The 25709-nt window shown below is 44.0% G+C and overlaps 1 protein-coding gene across 1 annotated transcript in view; it reads left to right on the top strand.

The window, feature by feature from the left end:
* Positions 1-25709, top strand: part of LOC145394033 (protein turtle homolog B-like) — a 354094-nt gene that overhangs the window by 119400 nt on the left and 208985 nt on the right. Inside the window, exon 2 of the mRNA XM_080268003.1 lies at positions 23142-23277. Coding sequence (XP_080124129.1) covers positions 23142-23277 — 136 coding nt within the window. The remainder of the gene's footprint in view (positions 1-23141; positions 23278-25709) is intronic.

Here is a 25709-nt window from a genome sequence, read left to right as displayed (position 1 = left end):
GTTCCTCCTATTTTTCCTTCATCCCTTTCCTTTCTTTATCCCTCTTCTTTATCTGTGTCACTTCCTCTTCCTCCTCGCTTACTCGTCTTTATTGCTTTCTTTTCTCTCATCGTCTTTTCCTTTATTACTATTATTATTATTTTTTATTCATTTCCTTATCACGGTTTTATTGATTGTGTGTCATTATTGTTACTCTTTTCATTTATTGCTGATTTTTTAAATTCTTCTCCCTTTGTTTTTTACTCTTCCTTTGTATAATTTTCTTCATTTTCACACTTTCTCCTCTGCTTGTCTGTCTGTCTGTCTGTCTCTGTCTGTCTGTCTCTCTCTCTCTTTTCCATTCCGTGTTTCCTTCCTTAATGCACCTCATTCTGCATTCTTTTTTCACTCCCTTTTCTTTACACAAATTTAACAACCCATTTTCTCTCTTCCTCTTCCTAACTCTTCTCCGTTTCTCAGTAATTCTCTTTTCTCCGTCCTTCCGTAATTCTCTTTTTCTTCCCCTTCTTAAAAATTTTTCCTAATACTCTTCTCTCATTCCTTTTTCCACATTTGCAAGCTTTTTCTTTTTTTCTATTTTTTTTTTTTTCGTAAGTTTGTCTCCTTTTTCATTCGTCCATATTTTTTTTCTTTCTGATTTTCTCCTCACTGTACTTCGCTTCCTGCATGTCTTTTTTTTCCTTCCTCGTATCTCGGTTCCTCTGCTCTCTCACCATCCATTATTCACCTTCTTCCATATTCCCCTCTTTCTCCTTCCTTTCCTTCTTCCCTTCTGTTTCTGTCTTCCAGTTTTGCCTCTTTCATCGTTCCGGGAATCGCCCCTGCTGTTTCTACTTTAAATTCTCCCAGCTTCTCTCTCTCTCTCTCTCTACCTACCTACCTACCTACCTACCTAACATCCTTAACCTACTTACCTCTCTCTCTCCCTTGGTTCCTTTTATTTCTTCACACTTTATCTTCCGTGTCTTCATCTCTTTTTCCTTCTTCCCCTAAATTCTCTCTCTCCTCCATTTTTCCTTCGTGTCTCCCTCCGGTTCCCTCCATTCATTCTTCCTAATTTCTCCTAGATTACTTTTTTCCTTCCATCCTCTCTCTCTCTCTCTCTCTCTCTCTCTCTCGCTCTCCCTCGTTCATTCTCAGTCGTCCCTCCCTCTACCTACCATCCCACCCTTCTTCATTCTCATTTTACACCTCCCCCCTCCCTACCATCCCTTCCTCCTTCATGTGTTCCCTCATTCCCTCCATTTTCTCATCTTTTCTCCCCTTCTCTCTTCGTACCTCCACCCCTCCTCCGCTCCACAGTCCTCCTCCATCCTTTCAAAACTCACCACCACAGTCGCGATCCAAAGAAAATAAAAAAAAGGCAGCAGAACAAACACAAAAGTTTCTCCTTTCATTGAGAAAATATGGACCGCCGGGCGACAAAGAAAACGGAATAATAACAAACCAGCGGAACAGGGCGAGGATACGGAATAGAGAGAGAGAGAGAGAGAGAGAGAGAGAGAGAGAGAGAGTCTGACGGTTCGAAATGGTGAAATATATGACGTGGAAAAGCAAGAATTCCTTTATGTACATATTTTTTGCGAGGGTTGCGAGGGTTACGGGTGAGTGGGAGGTCCATGCCTTGAGTGAGACAGAGAGAGAGAGAGAGAGAGAGAGAGAGAGAGAGAGAGAGAGAGGTGAATTTGCATACACCAGGTCTGTACGTGAACTTGATACCAACTCTATGGCTAAAGCACAAGGCATAACAATATAAGGTATTCTCTCTCTCTCTCTCTCTCTCTCTCTCACACACACACACACACACACACACACACACACACACACACACACATTTTTAAGCTACAAGCACTTTGTTTTCAATTTCCTGCTCCAATCCGACATGAATGGGTATTTGGACACACACACACACACACACACACACACAATATTTTAGTAAGCATTTGAATTTCTCTGTCTCTCTCTCTCTCTGCACATGAAAGCAGAGATGCTTGCGAAATCACACAAAGACAAATTCAGACAGAGAAACAAACACATAAACACCGAAATAAACACCACAACTCAAACACACACACACACACACACACACACACACACACCAGCCCCCCAAACACCGCCTCTCTCCCCCTCTCCCAGATTTGCACCATTTCACTCACGATAGTCCGACAAACGCGTCCCATTCGGCTCCCAAATGGCCCTATGTCCGTGTTTGTGTCCGTGGGCGAGGGGGGGGGGGAAGGGTTGGAGAGTTCGGTTTCCCTAAATTACACTCGACAACCGAATATATTTGTGTGTTGGTTTGTTGGTGTGGGTGACTTCGGTGGCGGGTGTTTTATCGGCTTTGCTAATGAGATGTGGACGGTGTGTGTGTGTGTGTGTGTGTGTGTGTGTGTGTGTGTGTGTGTGTGTGTGTGTGTGTGTGTGTGTGTGTGTGTGTGTGTGTGTGTGTGTGTGTGTGTGTGTGTGTGTGTGAGAGAGAGAGAGAGAGAGAGAGAGAGAAAGAATTTTCTGGGGGGTAGTCTGATGGGTACCTACTCCAGCTGGTAAGTTAGGTGGGAGGTAGGATCTCTCTCTCTCTCTCTTCACTTATGCTTCTACGTCTTCCTTCCTTCCTGTTATTCATGCGTCAGATCCTTCACCTTCTCTGTCTGTCCGTCAGTCTATGCCAATCTATCTATCTATCCATCTGTTTATCTATCCACCTATCTTTGTATCATATATCTATCTACCTATCTATCTATCCAACTATCTTTGTGTCATATATCCATCTATCTATCTATCTATACCTAATATGTCTTACCATTAAATTTCCTAGGCTTACGTTGGTGTATATTTTGTGACTTCTCTTCCCCCCGCCCTCTTCCTTCCCCTCCCCCCCTCTCTCTTTCTCTCTCCTTCCCTCCCCTCTCTCCCCCTCTCTCCCCCCTCTCCCCAATACTTCTCGGTGGTGTTGGGTAATAGAGCTTGTGTTAATTGGGATTTACGCAATTCAGGGATTACCACGGGTCATTGCCATCGCCCAACCCACCCCGGCGTTAGTGGAGACCCGTTTTCTTTTTTAGGGGGAGGCTGAAGTGTTTAGTTAATCGGGAGTGGAGCTTTGAATTGTTGTGTACTGGCTTTTCTCACCCTTTACCCGACTCGAATACACTATTACACACTCACTATACAGTACTTGTCTTAAATCCGCTCTAAACAATTTAATTTTTTTTATTCTTGGTATTGCGAGATGGCTCTGTTCATCTAATATATACTGGGGCTTTAATTTTGTTGTGTGAGCTGGGAGCAGGACAGTGAAATGGCGGGGGACAGGGCGACATGGAGGCGATTTGTTTGTGGCCACCCCTTACGGGATTAAGGCGTCTGGCAATAGATAGATAGATAGATAAATGTGCTAGATTTTCTCATGTCCTCATTTCCATTTACAAACGCTCTAATACACTCATTAAACTTGTCTTCATCTCTCCAGCGGGATATAGCGACTTGTTTTCTTTCAGTAGGGCAATTTTCTTCACTATATGGAGACCTATAGTGGTATATGGGTCCAAGAAATCCCCATTCACCATTTCTTTACCATAACATCCTTTATCTGACGAGGACTGACCTGGAATTTATATACTGCCTCCACCTTCATATGCTGACCTTGGGTGAATATGGTGAAGTAAACGTGAATGTTGCCTTGCACTATGCTCGCTTGTTTTATGACTCTTGCACACAATCGCCCATCAATGTGACAACACACACACACACACACACACACACACACACACACACGGCAGGGATGAAACAGGATGAAGCAACCATCACGATACCATCCCACACATAGTTTCAGCAGCAAGTAGTCAGGTATTTGCTTCATAGGCCACTTTCTCGGAGCCACGGTGATGCCTACCAAGAGCCTCCTAAACCCTTTCAGCCCAAGAGCATCCCTAACTCCCTCAGCCCCAGGACGAACTCATTGCATTTCCTTCTTGTTATCTCCAGACGATTTTATTCATCTTTGGGGAGACCTTCTGTAGTTAAGGGTTCAGTGAAAGCTTTGTGTGTTCGTGTAAGTTCAACAAGTCCCCTTAATCTGAATGAGAACGTATGGAAATTGCAAGGAAATAAAAAAATACATCACCAAACAGAATTGGATAACTCTGGAAAAAAAGATGGAAGTCATATTACGCCAATTTCAGAGCATATGGTGGTTGTGATGAGGATAGTGAGACCAGGCAATGAACTACTCCAACTGTTGCTTAAATATTGCTCGATATTTTTCACCTGACGAAGACTCTCTCTCTCTCTCTCTCTCCACTCCCACTACACCCCCTCCAAAGCTCCACCACCCCCTCCACCCCCGCATCACCACACCCGGGTGGAGTGGACGCCTGCCCCTTGCTCCTTAAAGTGGAAGCCTCCCTCTCTCTCTCTCCCTCTTCCTCTCCCTCCCTCCCTTCTCCCTCTTTCCTCCTCCCACTCTCCCTCCCTCCTTTCTCTCTCTCCCTGTTCGTCCCAGTTTTTTTTTTTTTCGGGTTCTCATTTTCCTTTTTCATATTTTCCCACGCCCTACTCCACTCTTTTCTCTCTCTCTCTCCTAATCCTTCACAATTTCTTTCCTTCACCTTTTAGACTCTACCGTTCTCATCTCTCTCTCTCTCTCTCTCTCTCTCTCTGCATCTTCATTCTCCAGTTTTTTTCTGATTATTTCCATTTTCATCCTTTTTCTTCCTTCATTTTCCCTCTTAAATTTATCCCCTCTCTCCCATCCTTCCTTCTCCGAGTTATCTTCCTCTCTCTTCTCTACTCTTATCTCCTACTTCTCCATTCCTCCAGTTTATCTCTCCTTCTCTCCTGTCTCTCTTTCCTCCAATTATTCCTTCCCTCTTCTGCAGGTCTCCCGTACTTTCTTTCCTCCTGTCTCAAAAAACTCTCTCTTCATCATTCATATCATCTCTCTCGCTGCTTTCTCTCTCTCTCTCTCTCTCTCTCTCTGTGTGCACCTGAGCCTAATTAAAGTGTTTCCCAAGGAGCTATTATGTCCTCTCCCTATCTCCCTCCTTCCCTCCTCCCTGCCACGCCCTCCCTTTCTTCTCCCTGTCTTTATACGCCCTCCCTTTATAGATCGTCCCTTTCTTATTATCCGTACTTTACCTCCCTTTCTTTACCCTCTCCCTTCTTTTTCTCCTTTTTTCATTTCTGTTCTCTCTCGCTTTCTCCTATGCTCCACTCTCCCCCTCTTTCCTTCTCCCCTTCTTCCTTCATCCTCCTCCTCTTTCTTCTCACTTCTCTTACCCTCTATCTCCCTCCTTCACATTAGGCCATGTCTTACATCCTTCCCTTCATTCTCCCTTTTTATCCTTCCATTTTTAAGCTTTCATCTACATTCTTTTCTCCTCCGTTTCCATCATTTTCACTGACGAAGCCTTCCTTCCCTCCTTTATTCTCTCTCTCTCTCTTTTTTCTTCTTCGCTTCTTCTCACGCCTTGCCTCCCTTCCTTCACTGTCCATATCCTTCTCCCTTCCTTAATTCTTCTCTTCGCATCTTTCTTTTCCTTACGTATTATTTTCTTTTATCTATTGCCACTTTCCCAAGGACATTATCAAAGTCTGTTACTAAAGGCTGACAAAGGTTACATATCTAAGGGCAACATCGAAAGTCTCTGGTCGGAAGTTACGAGTATTTTCCCTATCCAACAATAAAATACACAAATACACCTAAAATCAATATCAGAGGCTCAAACAAATGCTATTATCAAACGTTATTATCAGAGGTTAAATATCTCAGGGTATTATCACGTCGCATAAAATCAAAGGTTGCAGATCTATGGATATCCTGAAATCATCGAAGAAAGTCACGATTTTAAGGTTAATATCAGGCCCCACTACCAAAGGCTCAGACTTACCTAACGACATTATCGAGGAATATTTTCAAGGGTTATCAGAAAAGGTTACACGTACAGTCAAAGATGCAACTATTTTCCCAGTTCCGTCTGATGAAAATTTACAACTGGCGAAAGGCAATGAAAGCCCCTATCTCGACTAGTGTGTGTTTCAGACGGTTCAACTTTTCCGCCATGTATTCGTCCAACTTTGGGAAGATACTTTTCCCTCCGAACACGACCATTAACCAATCCTATTACCGGGGGATCAGAACACATCAAAGGGCATCTCCAAATCCCACTCTAAAAAAGGCTCCAAGGCCGAGACACATCCAAGGGCGCTATCCAGGCCTGGGGTAAAAAGAGGGAATGCCTTAAGTTTGGTAAGAGGCAACATATCTCCCCAAAGAAGTCATTATGCGACACGACCAAAAACTTTAATTGCTTCCTCAGGTCCAGGGGCTAATATTTCTCTTCCCCCTTTGGTATAATTCTCTGCCTCTCTTGATTCAATGTCTCTATCTCTGTCCCTCCCTCTGTCTCTGTCTGTCTTTTATTTCGTCTGTCTGTGGCTTTCGTCTCTGTCTTTTATTCCGTCTGTACGTCTGTCTTTTGTCTTTGTCTCGTTTCTTTTTCTTTCCTCCCTCCTTTCTTTCTTTTTACTTGTCTTTCCGTCATGCCAATATTTTTTTTCCAAGTTCTTTCGTCCACCTCTCTCTCTCTCGCTCTCTCTCTCTCTCTCTCCGTTCGCGTCTTTCTACTTTCTCCGATCTCCCTTCTCCCTACGTTTCCCAGATCTTTTCATCGATAAATTATACAAACAGTGAAATGTATGAGGAAAAAGAAAAAGAAAAAAAAAGGCATATCAGAGAGAGAGAGAGAGAGAACAGTTAGGGTCAGCTCAGAGACTCCTCATACCTGACGAGGATGTGAGATGGACCCAAACGGTTATAGTCTCTCTCTCTCTCTCTCTCTCTCTCTCTCTCTCTCTCTCTCTCTCTCTCTCTCTCTCTCACTCTATCTGTCTATCTATCCGTCAAACAAAAGACGCCACCATTAAAAAACAAAATCCTATCTTCCTCTTTCGTCCTCTTCCTCCTCCTCATCTTCCTCCTCATCTTTTCGTCGCGTGAATATTTATCATCTCACGCCCCATTACCCTTTCTTCCCCTCCTCCTCTCCCTTCCTCCTTTCATTTTGCTTTCTTTTCCCAACTGTTTACTTTCTGCATATTATTTACTCTACGAATATTTTGACTTTTTCCCTGTCCTCTCTCTTTCTTTCCCTTTCTTCAGTTTTCTTTTCCTCTTTGATCCTGATTTCCTCTCTTCTTATGCAGTTCTTCTCTTCCTTTATATTCTTCTATGTGATTCTCTTTAATCCCCCTCACTTTCCTCGATATTTCCCTAACTTTCCTATTTCTCTAGCTTTCCTCCATATTCCCGTCACTTTCCTCCCTAATTCCCTCATTTTCCTCCTTATCAGCCTCACTTTCCTCCCTATTTACATCACTTTCCTCCATATTTCCATCACTTTCCTTCTTATTTCCTTCTACTGTATATATCCATCCTATTTTCCCTCCCTTTACCACATAAAACATTCCTATCCCAATTCCTCCTTTCCTACCCCTCTCGTCCTTGTCACTTCTTTTTCCCTCCCTTTTCTTTCTTCTTCTGTTCTTCCTTCTTGTCTTCCATATTCCTCCCCATTTCCTCCCTCAAAACAACTCTCCTCCCCTCTCTTCCCTCCTTCCCTACCTTCCTCCTACTCCTCTGCTCATCCCTCTTTCCTCCTCTTTCCTTCTATAGCATTTATTCTTCTTCTTTCCTTCCATATATTCCTTCTTCTTTCTCTCCTTATTTTTTCCCTTTCCTCCATCACGTTTCCCGCCTCTTCCTCTTTGTCCCCTCTTATTTCCGGCCTCTCCCTCTTTGTCCCCTCTTAGTCCTTCTTATTACCCTCTTAACCGTCTATATTGAATCTTCCTTCTCTCTTATCCCTCCATTTTTCCTTCGCCTTCCTCCATAAATCACCTCCTTGCAGTCCCACCTTTGTCCCTTCGAATTATTTTCTGCTCTCTCTCTTCTCTCTCATATCCTGCTCCACAAAATATCTTCCCCTACCAGTCATTTCTCCTCCCGTGAAATCTCTCTCTCTCTCTCTCTCTCTCTCTCTCTAATTTCCTCCACAAAATGTTTTCCTATCTGTCGTCAAAAAATGCTAAGGTCATTTATATACACGACCCTGTGACTACAACTGCCGCACACACACACACACACACACACACACACACACACACACACACACACACACACACACACATACACTTTCAGGTTCTCGCGACTCAATAAATTCGTCTGTCATAAACTGGAAGAGAATGATAAGAGTTGTTCCTACCATGAGAGGGGTATTATTCTCAGTCTCCAACACACCGAGATGACTAAAATCGTCCGGAGTTGGCAGGAATGGAAGGCTCTGAGTTAATCCCACCATGAACGGGTTGACGGTTCCCTCGCTCGCCAAATGTGACACCGGAAGAGGAAATTGGGCGGTGAAGAGACTGATTTGTTGGCATGTTAAGGAAATACAGTGACAGTGGGAGGGGAAAAAAATAAGTCTACTCAATAACAAATTTAATACATGACCTGTTATCTCCCTTCCTTATTATTTCGTCATCTTTCTCACTCCTACCTTCCTTCCTTCCCTCTTTCCCATCCATATTTCTCTCCGACTCCTTCCTTCCCACATTCCCTACTCCCTCTCTATTTCTCTTCCTTGCTTTCCTTCCCCCCCCCCTTCATATTTTCTTCTCTTCCTATTCCATGTTTTGTACAATCCTTCTCTCCCTTCTCCCTACCTGTCTTCCTCTCCCTTCTTCCCGCTTCTCCTCCATTTTTCTCTCTTCTTCCTTCCATCCTTCCCTCTATACTGGCCTCTCATTCCGCCCCTCCATATTTCCCTATCTTTCCCTCCATACTTTCCCTTTCCTTCCCCATGCTTTCTCCATCCTTGCCCTTTTCTCTCCATATTTCCCCTCTCCTTCCCTCCATATTTCCCTCAGTTTCCTCCATAAATCAGCTCCTCTGCTCCCTTTCTCCTCCGGCTCCTCCCTCATACATTGCTCCTACTGACCTCCCTGGCTCAGATTTATGGGTATGTGGGTTGTGCTCTATTTCCTGCCCTCGTTGCTCCCAGTTATCGCCCTATTCTCCCTCCCTTCCTCCCCTTCTCTACCTCCGTTCCCTCCCTTCTTCCCTCCGTCCCCTTCTCTACCTTCGTTCCCTCCCTTCTTCCCTCCGTTCCCTCCCTTCATCCCTCCGTCGTCTCCCTTCTTCTCTGCGTACTCTTTCTTTTCGTTCTTGCCATCCCTTCAGCTTCTTTCCCTTCTCTCCCTCCCTCCCTCCCAAGTTCCCTTTCTCTCCCTTTCATCTATCCATTCTCTCCCTGCCCCCTTCATTCCGCTACCTCATTCCCTCCCTTCTTTCTCTATCTCCCTTAGTTATCGTTCTCTCCCTGTCCTCTCTCGTAATCTGATTCCTTTCCTTGTGTTTTTCTTTCAGCTGTTCCTTCTGTTAATACCCCATCCCTCTTCCCCTTCTTCTTCCTCCACTTCTTCATTTTCTTTTCTTCCTCTTCTTCTTCTCTCTTTTTCCTACGTCCCTCCTCCCTCCTGTCTCTCACACCTGTCACTTCCCCTCGGTAAATCTTTTGGCTGTTCTTCCGTTCCTTTCCCTCGCCTTTCCCTCTCTCCCTTCTGTATTTTCTGTCCTAATACCTCAGCAACAGTCAATTCTCCCTCCCATCTCTTCCCTCCCATTTGTCCTTCTCTCCCTCCCTTCCTCCTGTTCCCCCAGTCGTCTCTTCCGTTCTCCTCTTCCTCCCTCCCTCTCTTCCTTCCTTCCTACCTTCACGTTTCCTTCATCCGTTCCTGTTGTTCTCCTGACCTAACCCTCTTTCGTTATATTTTTTTTGTCACGTTTTTCTCTATTTTTCTTTCGGCTTCATGTTCGGGTCTCTCTCTCTCTCTCTCTCTCTCTCTCTCTCTCTCTCCTGCTTGCTTGCTTTCTCTCAGCCTTACCAATGTTTTTCTTCGGGATTTGTAAATATATCTCTAACATTCTCGCCTTGCACTTGTTGAATTCTTTTTCTGACACAGAGAGAGAGAGAGAGAGAGAGAGAGAGAGAGAGAGAGAGAGAGAAACACGACCACAAAAAAGTTAATCCACGAAAATACAAGCTTTAACAGAAAATACGTAAAAAAAGATGTAATGCTTATGTCACGTGTCTAAAGCCCCTCTGCAACCCAAGCCCTACCATTAACCCCCTCAATGCTGGGGAGAGGTCTATCAGGTATGTATTCAAGACCATTTTATTCACTGACAGCTGCATGATTGACCGACGAGGGGAATTTGAGATGGCCAAGTAAGGGCGTGGATCTGGGAAGCGAGGTAGAGGGGAAAACTACACACACACCTGTTTTCTCATAACGAATATTAACTCCTTCACTTTTATTATTCATTTTTACATTACTTTCTTCCATGAACCAGGCGATTTTATCCACTGAGAGCAGCATTATTCACTGAAGGGGGTTTGAGGGATTGGCCAGGTAGGGAGGGGGATTTACCTGAAGAGTGGAGGTAGAGGTGAAAACTGCATGGACATCTCAGGTGGGATTAGGTGGGGTAGGATTAAGTAGGATTCTCGAAGGTATAAGAAATGGATTACCAGTCGTATCTCAGGTAATTTTTTTCATATCATGTAATATCACGAACGATCATTTTCTACCAACAACACGAACAATAATATCAATACGGTACGGTACCTTTCTAGTAGTGCCAGTCACAACACATTTGCTATTGGAGTTAGGGTACTTGGAACACCACAAACAATAACAATAACGATAATAATAATAATAATAATAATAATAAAAATAATAATAGCAACACTACTACTACTACTACTATTACTACTACTAATAATAATAATAATGGTGTAAATTAAGTATCACCGTATTTTCCTCAATAATCTATCATCATCGATCTGTTTGTCACTTTGGTCTGAATGGGTACCAACCATCTCATATCACAGCTTCCCCCCTCCCTCCGTCCCTCTCTCTCTCTCTCTCTCTCTCTCTCTTCATAAGGGTAAATAATTTTCTTGCATCAGCGGTCACTTTGCTGTGTGTGTGTGTGTGTGTGTGTGTACCGTTGTGCTTGTGTGCGTGTCAGTAAGCGTGCGTGTGTGAGTGTGTGGGCATGTGTATAAGAGAGCATATGTGTGTGTGCTTAAGTGTGGTGGAGTGCGAGAGAATGCGTGTGAGTGCGGGAGTGCGTGCATAAGAGCCAGTGAGTGTGTTTAAGTGTGCTGATTTCGCTCAGAAGGTCAAGGATTTTGGAGGAAGCAGGAGAGAGAGAGAGAGAGAGAGAGAGAGATAACGAAGATAAGGGAGAAAAGAGAAAGAAGGTCTCTCTCTAACTGAGCTCCTCATAACAACATTTACGTCACTCTTGTTCTAATGAAACTCTACTAAGCCAGGTAAATTAACGATGCTCTCTCTCTCTCTCTCTCTCTCTCTCTCTCTCTTCTATGTTTCTTTCTAACTACCAATCTTTCTAATTTTCTTTCATAGTCTGTTTTTCATTCACTTAGCCTCTGTACTTACTTTTACTTTCATCTCTCTCTCTCTCTGATTATCTCTCCCTCCAATTCCACTCTCTCTCTCTCTCTCTCTCTCTCTCTCTCTCTCTCTCTCTCTCTCTCTCCATTTCCCTCCCCTCTCAATGCCAAATGAAGAAAGGCTGCGGGTCGTTTCAAGCCTTAATTGCTCCGTCACCCTCTCTCATTTTTACTAATTACGTGGCACAGACGAATGTATGAAGTTTATGAGGGGAGGCCAGGAATGTATGCACGGGTGTATGACAGGGTGAGGGGAGAGTGTATTGCTGCTTTATGAAGATGTGTGTGTGTGTGTGTGTGTGTGTGTGTGTGTGTGTGTGTGTGTGTGTGTGTGTGTGTGTGTGTGTGTGTGTGTGTGTGTGTGTGTGTGTGTGTGTGTGTGTAGTGAAGAAACGGATGGAGGCTTAAGACGGAGTGTATGATGGATATGGATGGATACAAAAATGAAAGCAAAAAAAAAAAAAAAAAATGTTCACTGCAAGGTATGATGACGGAAATAAATCAAGGTAAGGGTGGGAGAGATGAATGCTAGGTGTAGGTGTTCATGTGTGTATGATATGGATGTACAATGTATGAACGTGTATGAATAACAAGAACAAAGCCTACGAGGGAACTGTATAAAGGGGTGAGTGAGTGAATGAATGTGTATGATGCATATTGGTGTGCAATGAGGCTTCATCTTATACGAATATGACGTGTGGGGTGAGTAACAGTATGTAGTAGGTGAGGGAATGAATGAATGTACACAATGTATGAATATATGAAAAGGAAAAGTATGATGTATGAGTGAAAGTGAAAGATGTATACGGCTGCAGAGATGCGTGGTGTATGGAGATGAATGAATTAGCAAGAGGGCGTACGCAATGTGAAGGAAAGTGTATCGTGTATAAGAGGTGTAGGAGTGTATAGCGGGCGTGTAGGATGTATGAGATGTGTATGAATGTATGGTGTATATCCTGAATATATAGGGGAGAACGTGAGAAAAATACAAGTTAGTGTATGGGTGGGTGTAGAACAGAGGTATATAGTGAGACATGATTTAATTTTGCTAAATGTTACAGGAATGGTGTATGAGCACTCCACATACGTCAATCCTAAGCACTTACAAAATACTGACAGTACTCTATAAACTTACCTTATTATACAGCAACAAGAGGTAGACGAAGGGATTACACCACAAAGGGGACAAACAACAGTAAAGAGAGAGAGAGAAAAAAAAGTCTTTGCCCCGCCACACCTGCAGCCTCGCAACAACTGGGCACAAGGGGACCACACATGTGACACTAGCTGCTGTCTGGCAATCCTTCCCAAGCAATGCGTTCATAGCGGTGATTTTCTCGATTTTGTTGTCGACTTTTTCTAGTAAATGTGACTGGGAAGGCTCTTGTGACAAAGTTTCATTAAATGGTATCAAGAGAATGCTCCCAAAATTGATGGCCAGGGAAAAACTGTATAAAAACAAAGCTCGCGTAAATATGCCAGATTTCCACTGGTGGCAACTCTCTCGGTGGGATGACGGCATCCCCACGCCCCTGCCCCAGACGGCCACATCATCGAAGCAGTGGATATCCGCTGCTTCGAAGCGGCCGGATCACGCACAAATCTCTTCACTCAAAGCAGATCATGTAACTTTCCACCTACATAAAAAAAAGAAAAAAAAAAATCCGGGGATACAGTGATCAAGCCTCTTCCCTACAACGATGCGGTTACCACAACGCACTGCAATACCGCGTGAGGATATTTATGGATTCGAACAAGCCCTCCAGCCTCTTGTGTGATTCGTTCGCTTTATGTGAGCTACAAATTCAAGCCAATTAACTTACTCCACGCAAGATTCAAACCTCGGGAAACGTCTCAAATTTGCTGACATATTACCTCTCTTGTTTTCATTTGTATTCTTGAAGATGTTTTCATTCAGCTTTGGAGAGACTTCGAACTGCATGGTATTAAATTCGTCGGTAAGAGGGGCCTCCCAGCATCTGAATAAAAGATCGTCTGGTAGAAGCGAGAATAGATATAAAAATCACTCCTTGTGGCTGAAGGATGAAAAAGTTCACACAAATAAAACAAGAGAAGTTAAAAGAGTCCACGTGGTCTATTATTTGGAGATATAGAAACTTCTTAATCCTCTTTCAGTATAATAATTCCGTATTTTTCTTCCAGTATTTTTATATTTTGCGTCGGACATGAAAATTCTGTACCCTTTTCCCTCACGGCACGGGGTCGTCTTTTTACGTTTTATTTTTGGCACCCTAGGCTAGTTTTATTGACTTAGGAATAATTCGTACTGATGCGGTTAAAATAATTACCCCCAAAATTACCTTAACCTTTTCCATACGATGACATTTTTTTTATCACTGCACTCACCAAACGAATTTCTTTGCCCAAGGAGAGATCAATATAAGTGGATGTGCTGATAAAGACTGTACTATTTCAAGCAGTCTAAGCCAAAAATAAAAAATAGTCTAAAGGTAGCAAGATTAGCAATTGACGTCCCTTGACTGTTAACAGCTCAAGTGCGATTATTATTATTATTATTATTATTATTACATTTTATTATTCTTTAACCAGATTATCTAATTCTCAGCTTAGGAAAACCGCTCGTGCCAAAGGGGTTAAGAATTCTCCACAGGCCTTTTCAGTACGATGACGTCTTCTCAATTCGTGCCACGGCCAAACGATTCTCTTCATAAACCCCACTCGTGTTCAGGGAATTACATGCAGTTTCCAATGACCTTATTACCCGTTCAATTACCTTTCTTGCTTGCCATTTCCTGACGATTTTATTAAGCTTATGAGAGACTTTGAACTGGAGGGGCAAAAATTCAGCCTTCATTAATCCCTTCAGCTTTGTCCTTCTGCAAGCTAAATAAAATCGTCCATATTTTTTTTCTACCTGAGGGAACTGGGTCACTCACAACTTGAATACTTAGCCATGGCTGCGTGGAATTTGATGTCTTAGTTATGAGGTAGGAATGAGTCTCCTTGGTTACTAGCCAAATTCATCCTCCATTCTGACTACATCTGACCACACTCTGAGCTAAACGAGGTGAGGGTTTTTTGTCAGGCGAGATTTGACGGACTACAGAGCATTCTTGATTAAACGATATTTACGTAATTTACAGAAGTGATTAAACAACGTAGCATTTCTGAACATCATCATTATTATTATTATTAATTATTATTATTACTGTTGTTGCTGTTGGTTATTATTCTTATTACTATCATTATTATTATTATTATTATCATTATTATTATTATTATTGCTACTGCCAGACGATTATATTTTTATTCTGGTGGTGAAGATGCTGAGTATACAGAGAGACAAAGAATTTTCCCAAAGTCTGACGAATACATTGCGGAAAAAGCGAAGCATCTGAAACACGCACTAGTGAAGATCGGATTTTCACTGTTTTTCGCCGGTTGTAAATATTCATAGGACGGAACCGGGAAGAAATTTTTTTATTTGACTGTACACCCCTCCCCAAAAAAAACATTACCCTTATGGTGTGATACAATATGACATAAGGACCAAGAATTCTGAACTATTACCGGTACAAAATGAACACGGTTTCCTATTTCCAAATCTTTTCAGAATACATCGTACGAATAGGTTTTTTCTTTTTCGTGTTTTTTTTTTGGGGGGGGAGGGGTGTAGAAGCAGTGGCTGTGCTGATGTGTGGCTGTAACGAGGCTAATGGGGGATAATGGAAGTAAATGACCTCTGGATTCTCTCACCATTACCACACACACACCTGTTATTATTACATACCATTATCATACACCCACATATACATCCCACGTATATACACCTACTTATTACACACAGAAATAGAACACAGCATAACACACCTAAATATCTATCTATCTATCTGTCTATCTATCTATCTACCTATCTATCTATATACAGACAACACACATAACTATACCTACATTTATCTTTCAATCTCCATCGATATACATACATACATACATACACACACACACACATACATATACATACATGCACCCATACATACATACACACGTACGTATACTAGTACATACATACACTCATAATGACAGCATGGAAAAAAACAGAAGCTGGCGACCTGAATGTTTTACGCAGGTGGATATTAATCAATTTAATTCACCCCATTGATACATTACACGATCTAAATGTTTAAAGGATATAAAACCACACACACACACACACACACACACACACACACACACGTACAGAAATATATACTGACGCCATGTTCCCCCGCCCCCCCCAAACAGCCGAAGAACAAGGCTGATGAAAGAAAAATCCATCAACCAAACACAACCACAACTACCACAACCACTACAACTACCACCACTATCACAACCACCACAACTACCACCACTATCACAACCACCACAACTACCACAACCAGCAGCATCCAAAATTGTCACCGAAGGAAAAACGCAAAAATGTCCATGTTTGTTTTTGCAACAGGTATTGGGTATTAAAGCTACACACACACACACACACACACACACACACACACACACACACACACACACACACACACACACACGCACACACACATAGAAAACCTTACATCCAGCAGGCCTAATAAGCTCAAAAAATACACACCAGTATCATTAAAAAAAAAAAAAAAAACACGACTGAGTCTAAATAAGGAAAAAATACGAAGGACTCTGGAGGGATATTTAGGAACAGCGTCGAAATTTATCCCTACTCATGAACAAAGGGCGACAGTAGGGAGGGAAGAAGGGTAGGAAGAGGGGCAGGGAGAGAATAGGGAGGAGGGGGAGAGGGAGAGGGGTAGGAAGAGGGACAGGGAGAGAATAGGGAGGGGGGGGGACAGGGAGGAGTGGAGGGAAGAGGGTAAGGAGGACATGGAGAAAAAACGATACAGACAGGAAGAAAGGGAGGGAGGGAGGGAGGAAGTGAGGGAGGGAAGAAAGAAACGAAGAAACGAAGAACGAAAGGGAGGAAGGAAGGAAGGAAGAAGGGAAGGAAGGAAGAATGAAGTGAATGAAGAAGTAAAGAAGAGGGAATGCACGGAAAGAGCAGAATGTACTGGAAATGGAGAATGAATGATGAAGTAAGACCGGAAGGATGGACGGAAGGAAAGAAGGAAAGAAAACTGAAGTAAAAATGAACAATTATATAAAAAAACAGGAGGAAAAGAAAAACAGAAGAAAGGGAACGGGAAAAAAGGTAACAGGGAAAGAACAGAGAAAAAGATGAAAAAAAAAGAAGTGAGGATTGGTAAGAGAGAAAAATGACGACGCGGAAAAAGAGGAAGAGGGGATGTAAAAAAAATAAAAAAAAAGGCTATACCAGGAAGAAGAAGGAAGGAAGAGAGAGGAAGAAGAGATTAAAAACAGAAGGTGGAAGGAAGAAGGGGGATTAGGAGAAGTACAAGAAGAGGGGGAGGGGAGAAGAATAAGAGTACAACAGGAAGAGGAAGAAGGGGAAAGAGGAAGTGAGAGGAAGAGAGAAGAGAGACAGATAAGACTACAATGCAGAGTAAGAAGATAAAAGGGAAGGATAAGAGACAGGAGTAATGAAAATGAACGGAATATAGAGTAAAAGGAAGGAGAGATAAAATAGAAGTAAAGAATTTATTTAAAAGGAGGGTGAAAAAGGGAAGAGAAGGAGAAAAAAGGGAAGGGTGAGTGAAGATACGGAAAAGGGAGAAGAAAGCAAATAATGATGAAAGGGAAGATGGTCAACCGGAGAGAGAGAGAGAGAGAGAGAGAGAGAGAGAGAGAGAGGGCGAGGGTATGGGGGGAGGAGGTAAGGACAGAAAGAGAACCCGGAAGAGATGTACCGTGTGCTGGGTGTGGGGGGAGGGGGTGGAAGCAAGGACAATATGCCAACACTGTCCTGTATTGAAGTGATATTTTGGCAGGGTTGCATAATGCCTAGTGGCCGGGGAGGGGTGCAAAGGGCAAGGAAGTAAAGAGGAGGGCAAGGAAGTAAAGGAGAGGACAAGGAGGGAGGCAGGAGGAGGAAGCAGGAAGGAGGGAAGCAAGCGAGAGGAAAAGGAAGCAAAGTTTGATAGGGAGGACGTAGGAAGGCAAGAGATGGAAGGGTGGAAATAAAGAAAAGAATAGGTAAGCACGTAAACAGAGAAGGAAGTAGGTAGGCAGGACAGGGAAGCAGGGAGGGAAAAAGGCAAGGGTTCCTGATGGAGAAAGGTTAGAAAGGGTAGGTAAGCAGGCAGAGAGGGAAGTAGGGAAAGAATTAAGTAAGGAACAGACAGGCAGGCAGGAATGAATGGAAAGAGCTAGGTTAAGTGACAGACAAGCAGGCGGGAGGCAGACAGGGGTAAAGCAGACAGGCAGGCATAGTATTAAGCAGAGGAATGGAGGAACGAGTGAGAGAGGAAGAGGAGGAGGAAGCAGAGGGAGGGGAGGGTATTAGAATGGAACCAGAGAGGCAAGAAGAGGGAGGAAAGGAAATGGAAGAAAGGGAGGAGGGAAAGGGGGGAGTGGGAAGGGGGTGGAGGCATAGAGGGAAGAAGACAGGAAGAGAGAGAGAGAGAGAGAGAGAGAGAGAGAGGGAGAGAGAAGAACGGGCGGAGCAGAGGAAGGGGAAAGACGAAGGAAAGTATAAAGAAGAGGAGAGGAAGCAAAGAGAGAGAGGTAGGAGAGTGTAAACAAGATAGGGAGAGAGAAGGGAAAGGGGTAGAGGCCGGAAGAGGAAATGAGGAGGAAGGGAGGAAGAGAGGAGGAAGGAAAAGAGAGAAGGGGGGAAAAGAGAGAGGAAGGGGAGAAGAGAGGAAGAATTGGGGAAAAGTAAAGGTAGGGGATGAAAGAAGGAGGGGGGAGGGGCAAAAGGGGGGAGAGTGAAAGAGAGGGAGGGAGGGAGAGGAGGGGGTAAAAGGGGGAAGAGAGGAGGAAGAGGGTGAAAAGACTGAGGGGAGGGGAAAAGAGAAGGAGGAAGGAAGGAGAGAGGGGAGAAAGAAAGGGAGGGAAAAGGGTGGGAAGGGAGGAGAGGGAGAAAGAGAAAGCAGGAGGCTGGGAGGGAGAGACAGGAGAGGGAAAAGGGGGGGATGGAGGGAGGGAGGGACCAGCAATAAGTGTATACCAGTGTTCCATATTTCACCCCCATTCCCTCCTCCCCTCCCCTCCTTTCTCTCACTCCTCCCCTCTCCCCCATCCCTCCTCTACCACCCCTCCTTTCTCCCCCTTCCCTCCCCTTCTCCCCCTTCCCCAACCCCTCACGGCTGTTCCAGACACTTTCATTATCCTCTATCACCTCGCTCACTTTCACTCGCTTTCTTTTTTCCTCTCTCACACACACTAACTAGCACCCCCATCTTCTCTCTCTCTCTCTCTCTCTCTCTCACCTGTGCCTTTCACTTGCTTTATTTCCACACCTTACCACACTACCAATTATACTCGCACTTTCTCTTACACTCAAAACTTCTGCCCTATCCTGCTTTCGCTCACTTTAATTCTCCTGTTAACACCTCCCTCTCACTTTTCATCCACTGACTCACACTTTCCTTTCTCACAGTTTCTATTACTAGCTCACATCTCTCTCTCTCTCTCTCTCTCTCTCTCTACGCCCCTCCATTAATGCAGTCTAGCCCTGTGGCAAAGGAATGTCAGACCACTATTTTTGCTGCTCTGCCGGCGGGGGAAGAGAGTGGGGGGGGGAGGGAAGAGAGGAAGGAGGAGAGGAGGGAAGAGAGAGGGAGGGGAGGGAAGAGGGGAGGGAGGAGAGGAGTGAAGAGAGAGGGAGGAGAGGGAAGAGGGGAGGGAGGAGAGGAGGGAAGAGAGAGGGAAAAGAGGGAAGAGGGGAGGGAGGAGAGGAGGGAACTAGAAGGGAGAGTAATGGATGGAAGAAGAGGCTGGTTCAAAATGAGGAAGGAGGTAAAGAGAGAGGAAAAGGGAGAGGGAGGGAAAACGAGGAAGGAACGGGGGAGGGAGGGAGGGAGGGAGGGAGGGAGGGAGGGAGGGAGGGAGAGAGAGAGAGAGAGAGAGAGAGAGAGAGGAAGTGTGTCAAGAGGAGTAAGAGCCAAGAGTTAATAAACAGACACTCTTACAGACCACAAATCGACAGGCAGAAGTTGTGTGAGTGGATTTAGTAGTAGCTGGGAAGACTCTTAGACACAGCTGTTGTTTCTCTCTCCCTCCCTCTCTCTCTCTCTCTCTCTCACGTAATTTATGCATATAAATCTGCGCTGGTTAGTGTATGTATGACAATTTGCATATAAAAGAAATTCGTGCTCTCTCTCTCTCTCTCTCTCACACACACACACACAGGCGCACACACACACACACACACACACACATTCCTGTTTTCCTGTCTCCCTTCTCTTCTCTTTCTGTCCTTATTATTTTTTCTCTCCTTCCCTGCCAATCTTCTGCTTCCTCCTTCCTCTAGTTCTTCTCTCTCTCTCTCTCTCTCTCTCTCTCTACCATTCGTCTTCTTACGCTACTTACCTTTTACAATCTTTGTCTATTTTTTTTCTTTTTTTCCTTCCTCTTTCCGTCCCATCCCCTACCCTCTATTTTCCACTTTCCCTTCCTTTCTTTTTTCCCCTCTTCTATTCCTCCGTCTCATTCCCCCAATCCCTGCCTTTCTTCCCTCTCCTCTTCCTCCCTTCGCCTCCCGTTTGCCTCCTTCTTCATGCTTCTTATACACCCTTTGGGGCCTTTTACGAACACCTGGCACATATCTCCCTCCTTCCTTCCTTTCCTTCTTTCCTCCCCTCTTGCCTACATACATTTCCTCTTACTTTCCCTTCTCTCACTCCCTTCCATCTTCCTTCTTACCTTCCTGTCCTCCTACCCACCTTCTTGTTTCCCCTCCCACCCTCCTCCTGTCCATCCTTCCTTCCTTCCTTCACTTCTCTTTTCCCTCCCTCCTTTTCTCCTTCTTTCCTGCTTTCATTCCTTCCCTCCCTCTCTGTCTCCTATCCCTCCTTCACATTCCATTCATGTTCCTTTCCCCTTCCCTCCATCTATGTTTCTCGTTGCCCTCCTCTTCCTTTGTGGTTCCTTTTCTTCCCAAACTTATATTCCTTCCTTCACCCTTAATTCTTCCTCATTCCCTTCCATTTATTTTCCATTTTCTCACTTCCGTTTTGTCTTTCCTCTCTTTCTGGTCTTCTCTTCTCCCTATCTTCCTCGTTTTCTTTCTTCCTTCATTCTTTTTGCTTTCTTCCTTCCTTCCCTATTTCCTTCTCTCCTTCCCTCTTACTGTTTTCCTCATTTCCGTCTCTCTTTTCTCCAAACCCTTCCTGTTAATTTTCTTTCCTCTCTCCCCCTCTCTACTTTCTCCTTTCCTTCCCTCCCTGTCTGTCTTCCTGCTTTTCCTCTTCCTCATTGTTCGTTTCTTTTTCCAGCCCCCCCCCCTCTCTCTCTCCCTAAGGTACTGTTTTAATTTCCTTCCTCCTTCCCTCAATGATGAGAATTTTCTCCACATCCACTTCCTCATTTAACTCGTCTCTCTCTCTCTCTCTCTCTCTCTCTACTTTGCCTCCAGAATCACATCTCCCCTCTCTCTCATTCTCTTCTCCCCTTTCTCCAACCCCTAATCCCCTCCCCATCCCACCCTCCTCTCTTCTCCCCTCCCCAGTCCTTTCTCCCCCCTAGTCCCTCTTGCTCTCTCACCCTTCCCTGCCCTTTTTCGCTCCCCTCTCTCCCCTATCCTTCTCTCCCATTCTCTGCACCTCCAAGTCCCCTCCCTTTCTCCTCTTCCTCCCTCTTCCTCTCCCCTCTCCATCTCCCTCTTCCAGTACTCCCTTAAATGACCCCGGGGTGAAAAATATGGCCTCTGTCACCCATGGGGGGGAGGTTAGGGGGTGATGGATGGGGTGTGCTGGGGTGATTTCCTTTTTGTTTTTATTTGTTGTTGTTGTTGTTGTTGTTGTTGTCTTTATGGCCATCATTATTCACAACTGCTTTATTCTTTCCGCTTAATTTTTTTACTTATACTCTATTTGATCTCAGTGGCTATTATTATTATTATTATTATTATTATTATTATTATTTTCATTATTATTATTATTATTATTATTATTATTATTGCCATTATTTATTTTATGTGGTGTGATATGGTTTTATGTGGTGTTCTTACTGAAAATCCCTAAAATCTACGGGAGTGACCCACCTCGTGTCCGAAAAACTACAGTGAGGGACAGACGGACAGAGCCACTCCCAGAGATGCTCCCTCATCTAAAAAGGTGCTAACCGGAGTCTGTGCATCAACTAGTCGGAGTGTGAGAGTGTCTGAGGGTGAGAGTTTCTGAGTATGATGGTGCCTCTGAGTGCGTCTCTGAGTGCAAGTGTCTGAGAGAGTTGGAGTGTGAGGGTGTGTAGGTCTGCCACTGTGTTGAGTGCTAGAATTTAAGAATAAGAATCTCTCTGTGTAAAAGACGCTGAGTGTAAGAAAACCTGAGGATAAAAACAAACGAATAAGAAACTAAAAAGAAACAGTGATTTTCTTTAAGTCGTCTTCCTCACACCTTAATCGATGGCAAGGTGGGCGACAGGAATAAAAAAAAAAAGAAAAAAGAAAAAATGGTAACATGAAACTGCACTCAGGAAAATAATTACTGAAGTTCGCAGAAAATTGGCCAGGTATTTGAGGATGATTTACAAGACGATGCAAAAAAAAAAAAAAAAAAAAAAAAAAAAAAAAAAAAGGAAAAGAAAGAAACAAATGCTAAGAATAATTTATCTGGCTGAGGCAAGAAGTAAGAGTGGGCGGAAGGAGAGATAAGAGTGACTGTAAGAGGGAACATTTATGAGAAACACTGGGATGAATTATGAAAGCGTTATTATGTGGGTGAGTGACACGATAGGACCTTGGAAGCATATCGACCACACACACACACACACACACACACACGATTTTTATTTCTATATGGATTTACTATATATATATATCCATGTACTGCTGATTAATAACGTATTGGTGAACACTACATGAAACAATCTGACACTACAGACGATGATTACTGCACATTCATATATCACTCCACCCAACTTTAATAAATTTGGCTTCTTGAGGATGCCACAAATAGCCGGCCTGATATTTCCTACTCAGCCCCGTTAAAATATGTACACCTGTATGATACTAATTAACCTTTGAATATCACAAGCTATAACAATCATTAAGTATACCATTGGGCCCCTTCTGAGCGATATATAATTTTTTGAAAGACTGTACAGAGAGATACAAGTACTTTCCCAAAGTTTGACGAATACATATGGGAAAAATCGAAGCATATGAAAGACACACTAGCAGAGATAGGAATTCCACTGTATTTCATCTGCTGTAAATTTTCTTCAGACATAACTGGGACGATCGTAATTTCTTTGACTATACTAACCAAGCCTCATGTTTATATATTTCCCTGACTCTACTTACTGACCAAGCTTCATGTTTATATATTTCCCTGACTCTACTTACTGACCAAGCTTCATGTTTATATATTTCCCTGACTCTACTTACTAACCAAGCTTCATGTTTATATATTTCCCTGACTCTACTTACTGACCAAGCTTCATGTTTATATATTTCCCTGACTCTACTTACTGACCAAGCTTCATGTTTATATATTTCTCTGACTCAGCTAACTCTACGTCTCTCTATTGCAGCCGTGGTCAGTGTGGTGGAAACGCTTAATGGACGCACAGTCGCTCTCCCCTGCAAGGCCATACTGCACCCCCCCCACGGAGACTCCCCAAACCTCCTCCTTTTCTACAGGCACCCGTCTAACATCCCATTCTTCAGGTGAGTAAAGATTGAGATAACTACATTACTTCCTGTACTACTCCCTTCCATACCTGCATTTTGAGGTAAGCACTAATTACAGGTGTCATTCCTCTCTCTTCCTTTCCTGCTTCATCTCCCTTTCCTGCATTTCATTCGTCAGGAGCGTAGTACTACCACACTCATGCCTTTATTTCCTCTTCTGCTCTTTCTTCCATCCTTTCTTCTACAAGAACCCATATACACATACCCTTATTCATTTCACTAATAATTAAAATCAGGCATCTCCTTTATCTTCTTGTCTTTCACCTACACACACTTCTCTCAAATATCCCCCTCTTGTGAATAATATATCCAATCATTTTTCTATTCCCTCGTCCACTCTTTTCTTCCATCCAATCATTTTCCTATTTCCTCGTCCACTCTCTCTCTCTCTCTCTCTCTCTCTCTCCCCTTCCTCTTTTACCCCTTCTCCATTTTTACCCCTCTTTCATTCTCCCCTCCCCCTTTCCGTTCTCCCCAGTTTCCTCTCTTACCCTTTTTTCCTCCTCCCCCTTAGTTCCACACCTAATCACCTGTACCTCCCTGCCAGCACAGCCACTTGCTCCCCTGTCCCCCCCCCCCTCCCTGCTCTGGTTCTCTTGCCTTCCCTTCACCCCAAAACTCTCCTCTTTCACTCCTTCAGCATCCCCCCACCCCCCAATCCCTCTTCTCTAGCCCATCTTCTCTCACACTCTTTCGCTCCTCTTGTATCCCTTCTCTCTCTCTCCTCGCCCTCTCATTCCCTTTCCTCTTCCCTCTTTTCTCTCCTCCCTCTTCTTCTTTATCTCCTCTTTCCTTCCGTCCCTCTCTCATTTCCTTCTTTCGCTCATCTGTTCTCGCTTCATTTCCTCTCTCCCTCTCCTCTCCCATCCCTTCCTCTCTTCTCTCCCTTTCCTCTCCTCTTATTTTTTCACTCCCCTCCTCACCCTTCCTTGCTCCCCCTCTTCTCTACCCCTCCCTCTTCCCCCGACATAACTGCAGGCATAACACTCTCTGGGGTGGTTAGGGCGGATGACAGGGGATACTGGGTGTTTACATAAAGGGGAGAGGAAAAGGGGTGAGGGGAGGAGGGTGAAGGGGGGCCTGGGGAGAGAAGAGAGAAAGTGTAGGAAAAGAGGAGAGATGAGGGAAAAGTACAGGGGTAGGGGGAGGGAGGAGAAAGGAGAAAGTTTGAGGGAGAGGGTAGAAGGAAAGGGTGAGGGAGGAGAGGGGAGAAACGGCGTGGGGAGAGAGAAAGGGGGGTGAGGGAGGAGAGGAGAGGAGAGATACGAGGAAAAGAGAGAGAGAGAAGGTGAGGAAAAAGAGGAAATAGAGGCGTGAGAAGCGGGTAAAGGTGTGTGTGTGGGAGGGAAGTGAGTCAGGATGGGGTGAAGGAAATGGGGTGAGAGAGAGAGAGAGAGAGAGAGAGAGAGAGAGAGAGAGAATTAAGAAAAAATAAATATTCAGTGAGGATGACAAGAAACATAGAAAAGGAAAAAAGAAGGGAGCAAGAGAGAGTGAAACAGAATCAGTGAAAGAATAACAGAATAATATGAGTGAGGAGGGAATCAAAGAGTGGAAAGAGAGAGAGAGAGAGAGAGAGAGAGAGAGAGAGAGAGAGAAAAGATTCTGTGATGTTCAGGAGAGAGACGAATGGGCAGGAGAGAGAGATGAAAAAGTTAACGAAAGGGAGGGAAGGGAGAGAGAAATAGTGCAACAGAATCGGTGAAAGTAAATGAGAGAGATTCAGTTAGGTTGAGAGGGGTGAGAAAGAGTGAGCGACTGAGAGAGATGGGGAAAGTCAGAGTGAGAGGAGAGAGAACGAGATGGAAGAAAGAGAAAGAAAGAGATGATGAACTGGATGAAAAGGAAGAGAGAAAGTAAGCAACTGGCTGCAACACGGGAAAATGAGACGTGTCGCATTCTACGCTCCAGCCTTCAATCGTCCAGCACCGAGATAGCGCCTTGTAACTCGAGCCTCACATTAATATACCAGTCCAAACTATCCTTACTTGAATCACACGGGGACCAGGAACCGTCAGACTTCCGAGGCAACAAGTCTACTGTCAGCTCCAAGACATTTCAGTGGCAGGAACAGCGTAGCGTTAGTATTACCTTTGGACATCATCGCTCCACCAAAATCCCGCTGCAAGAACCCGGTGAATATGCCCAGACTCGGACACATTTGTTTTTCCTTCCTCCGTTCTGTAATTAAAAAAAGAAAATATATATCAGTCATCCGTGTCTCGTCCTACTGCCTTCATCGTCACTCAGTCCTGCAGTCTAAGAACCCCTTCTTAAGTATCCTGTCACCTACGGAAGATGTCCCTGCAGAGGTTATTGCATCGCACACCTGTCACACACCGTACACCCACAAATCTCCCTCCATCTTGGCCAACTAATATTTTTCTTTCATCTTAACATGGCTCAAA

The sequence above is a fragment of the Coenobita brevimanus genome, chromosome 26 (genome assembly GCF_032717465.1).
Source record: "Coenobita brevimanus isolate Jiangsu-jjx chromosome 26, ASM3271746v2, whole genome shotgun sequence".
NCBI classification, from domain to species: domain Eukaryota; kingdom Metazoa; phylum Arthropoda; class Malacostraca; order Decapoda; family Coenobitidae; genus Coenobita; species Coenobita brevimanus.
This window is presented reverse-complemented; position numbering and strand designations above follow the sequence as displayed.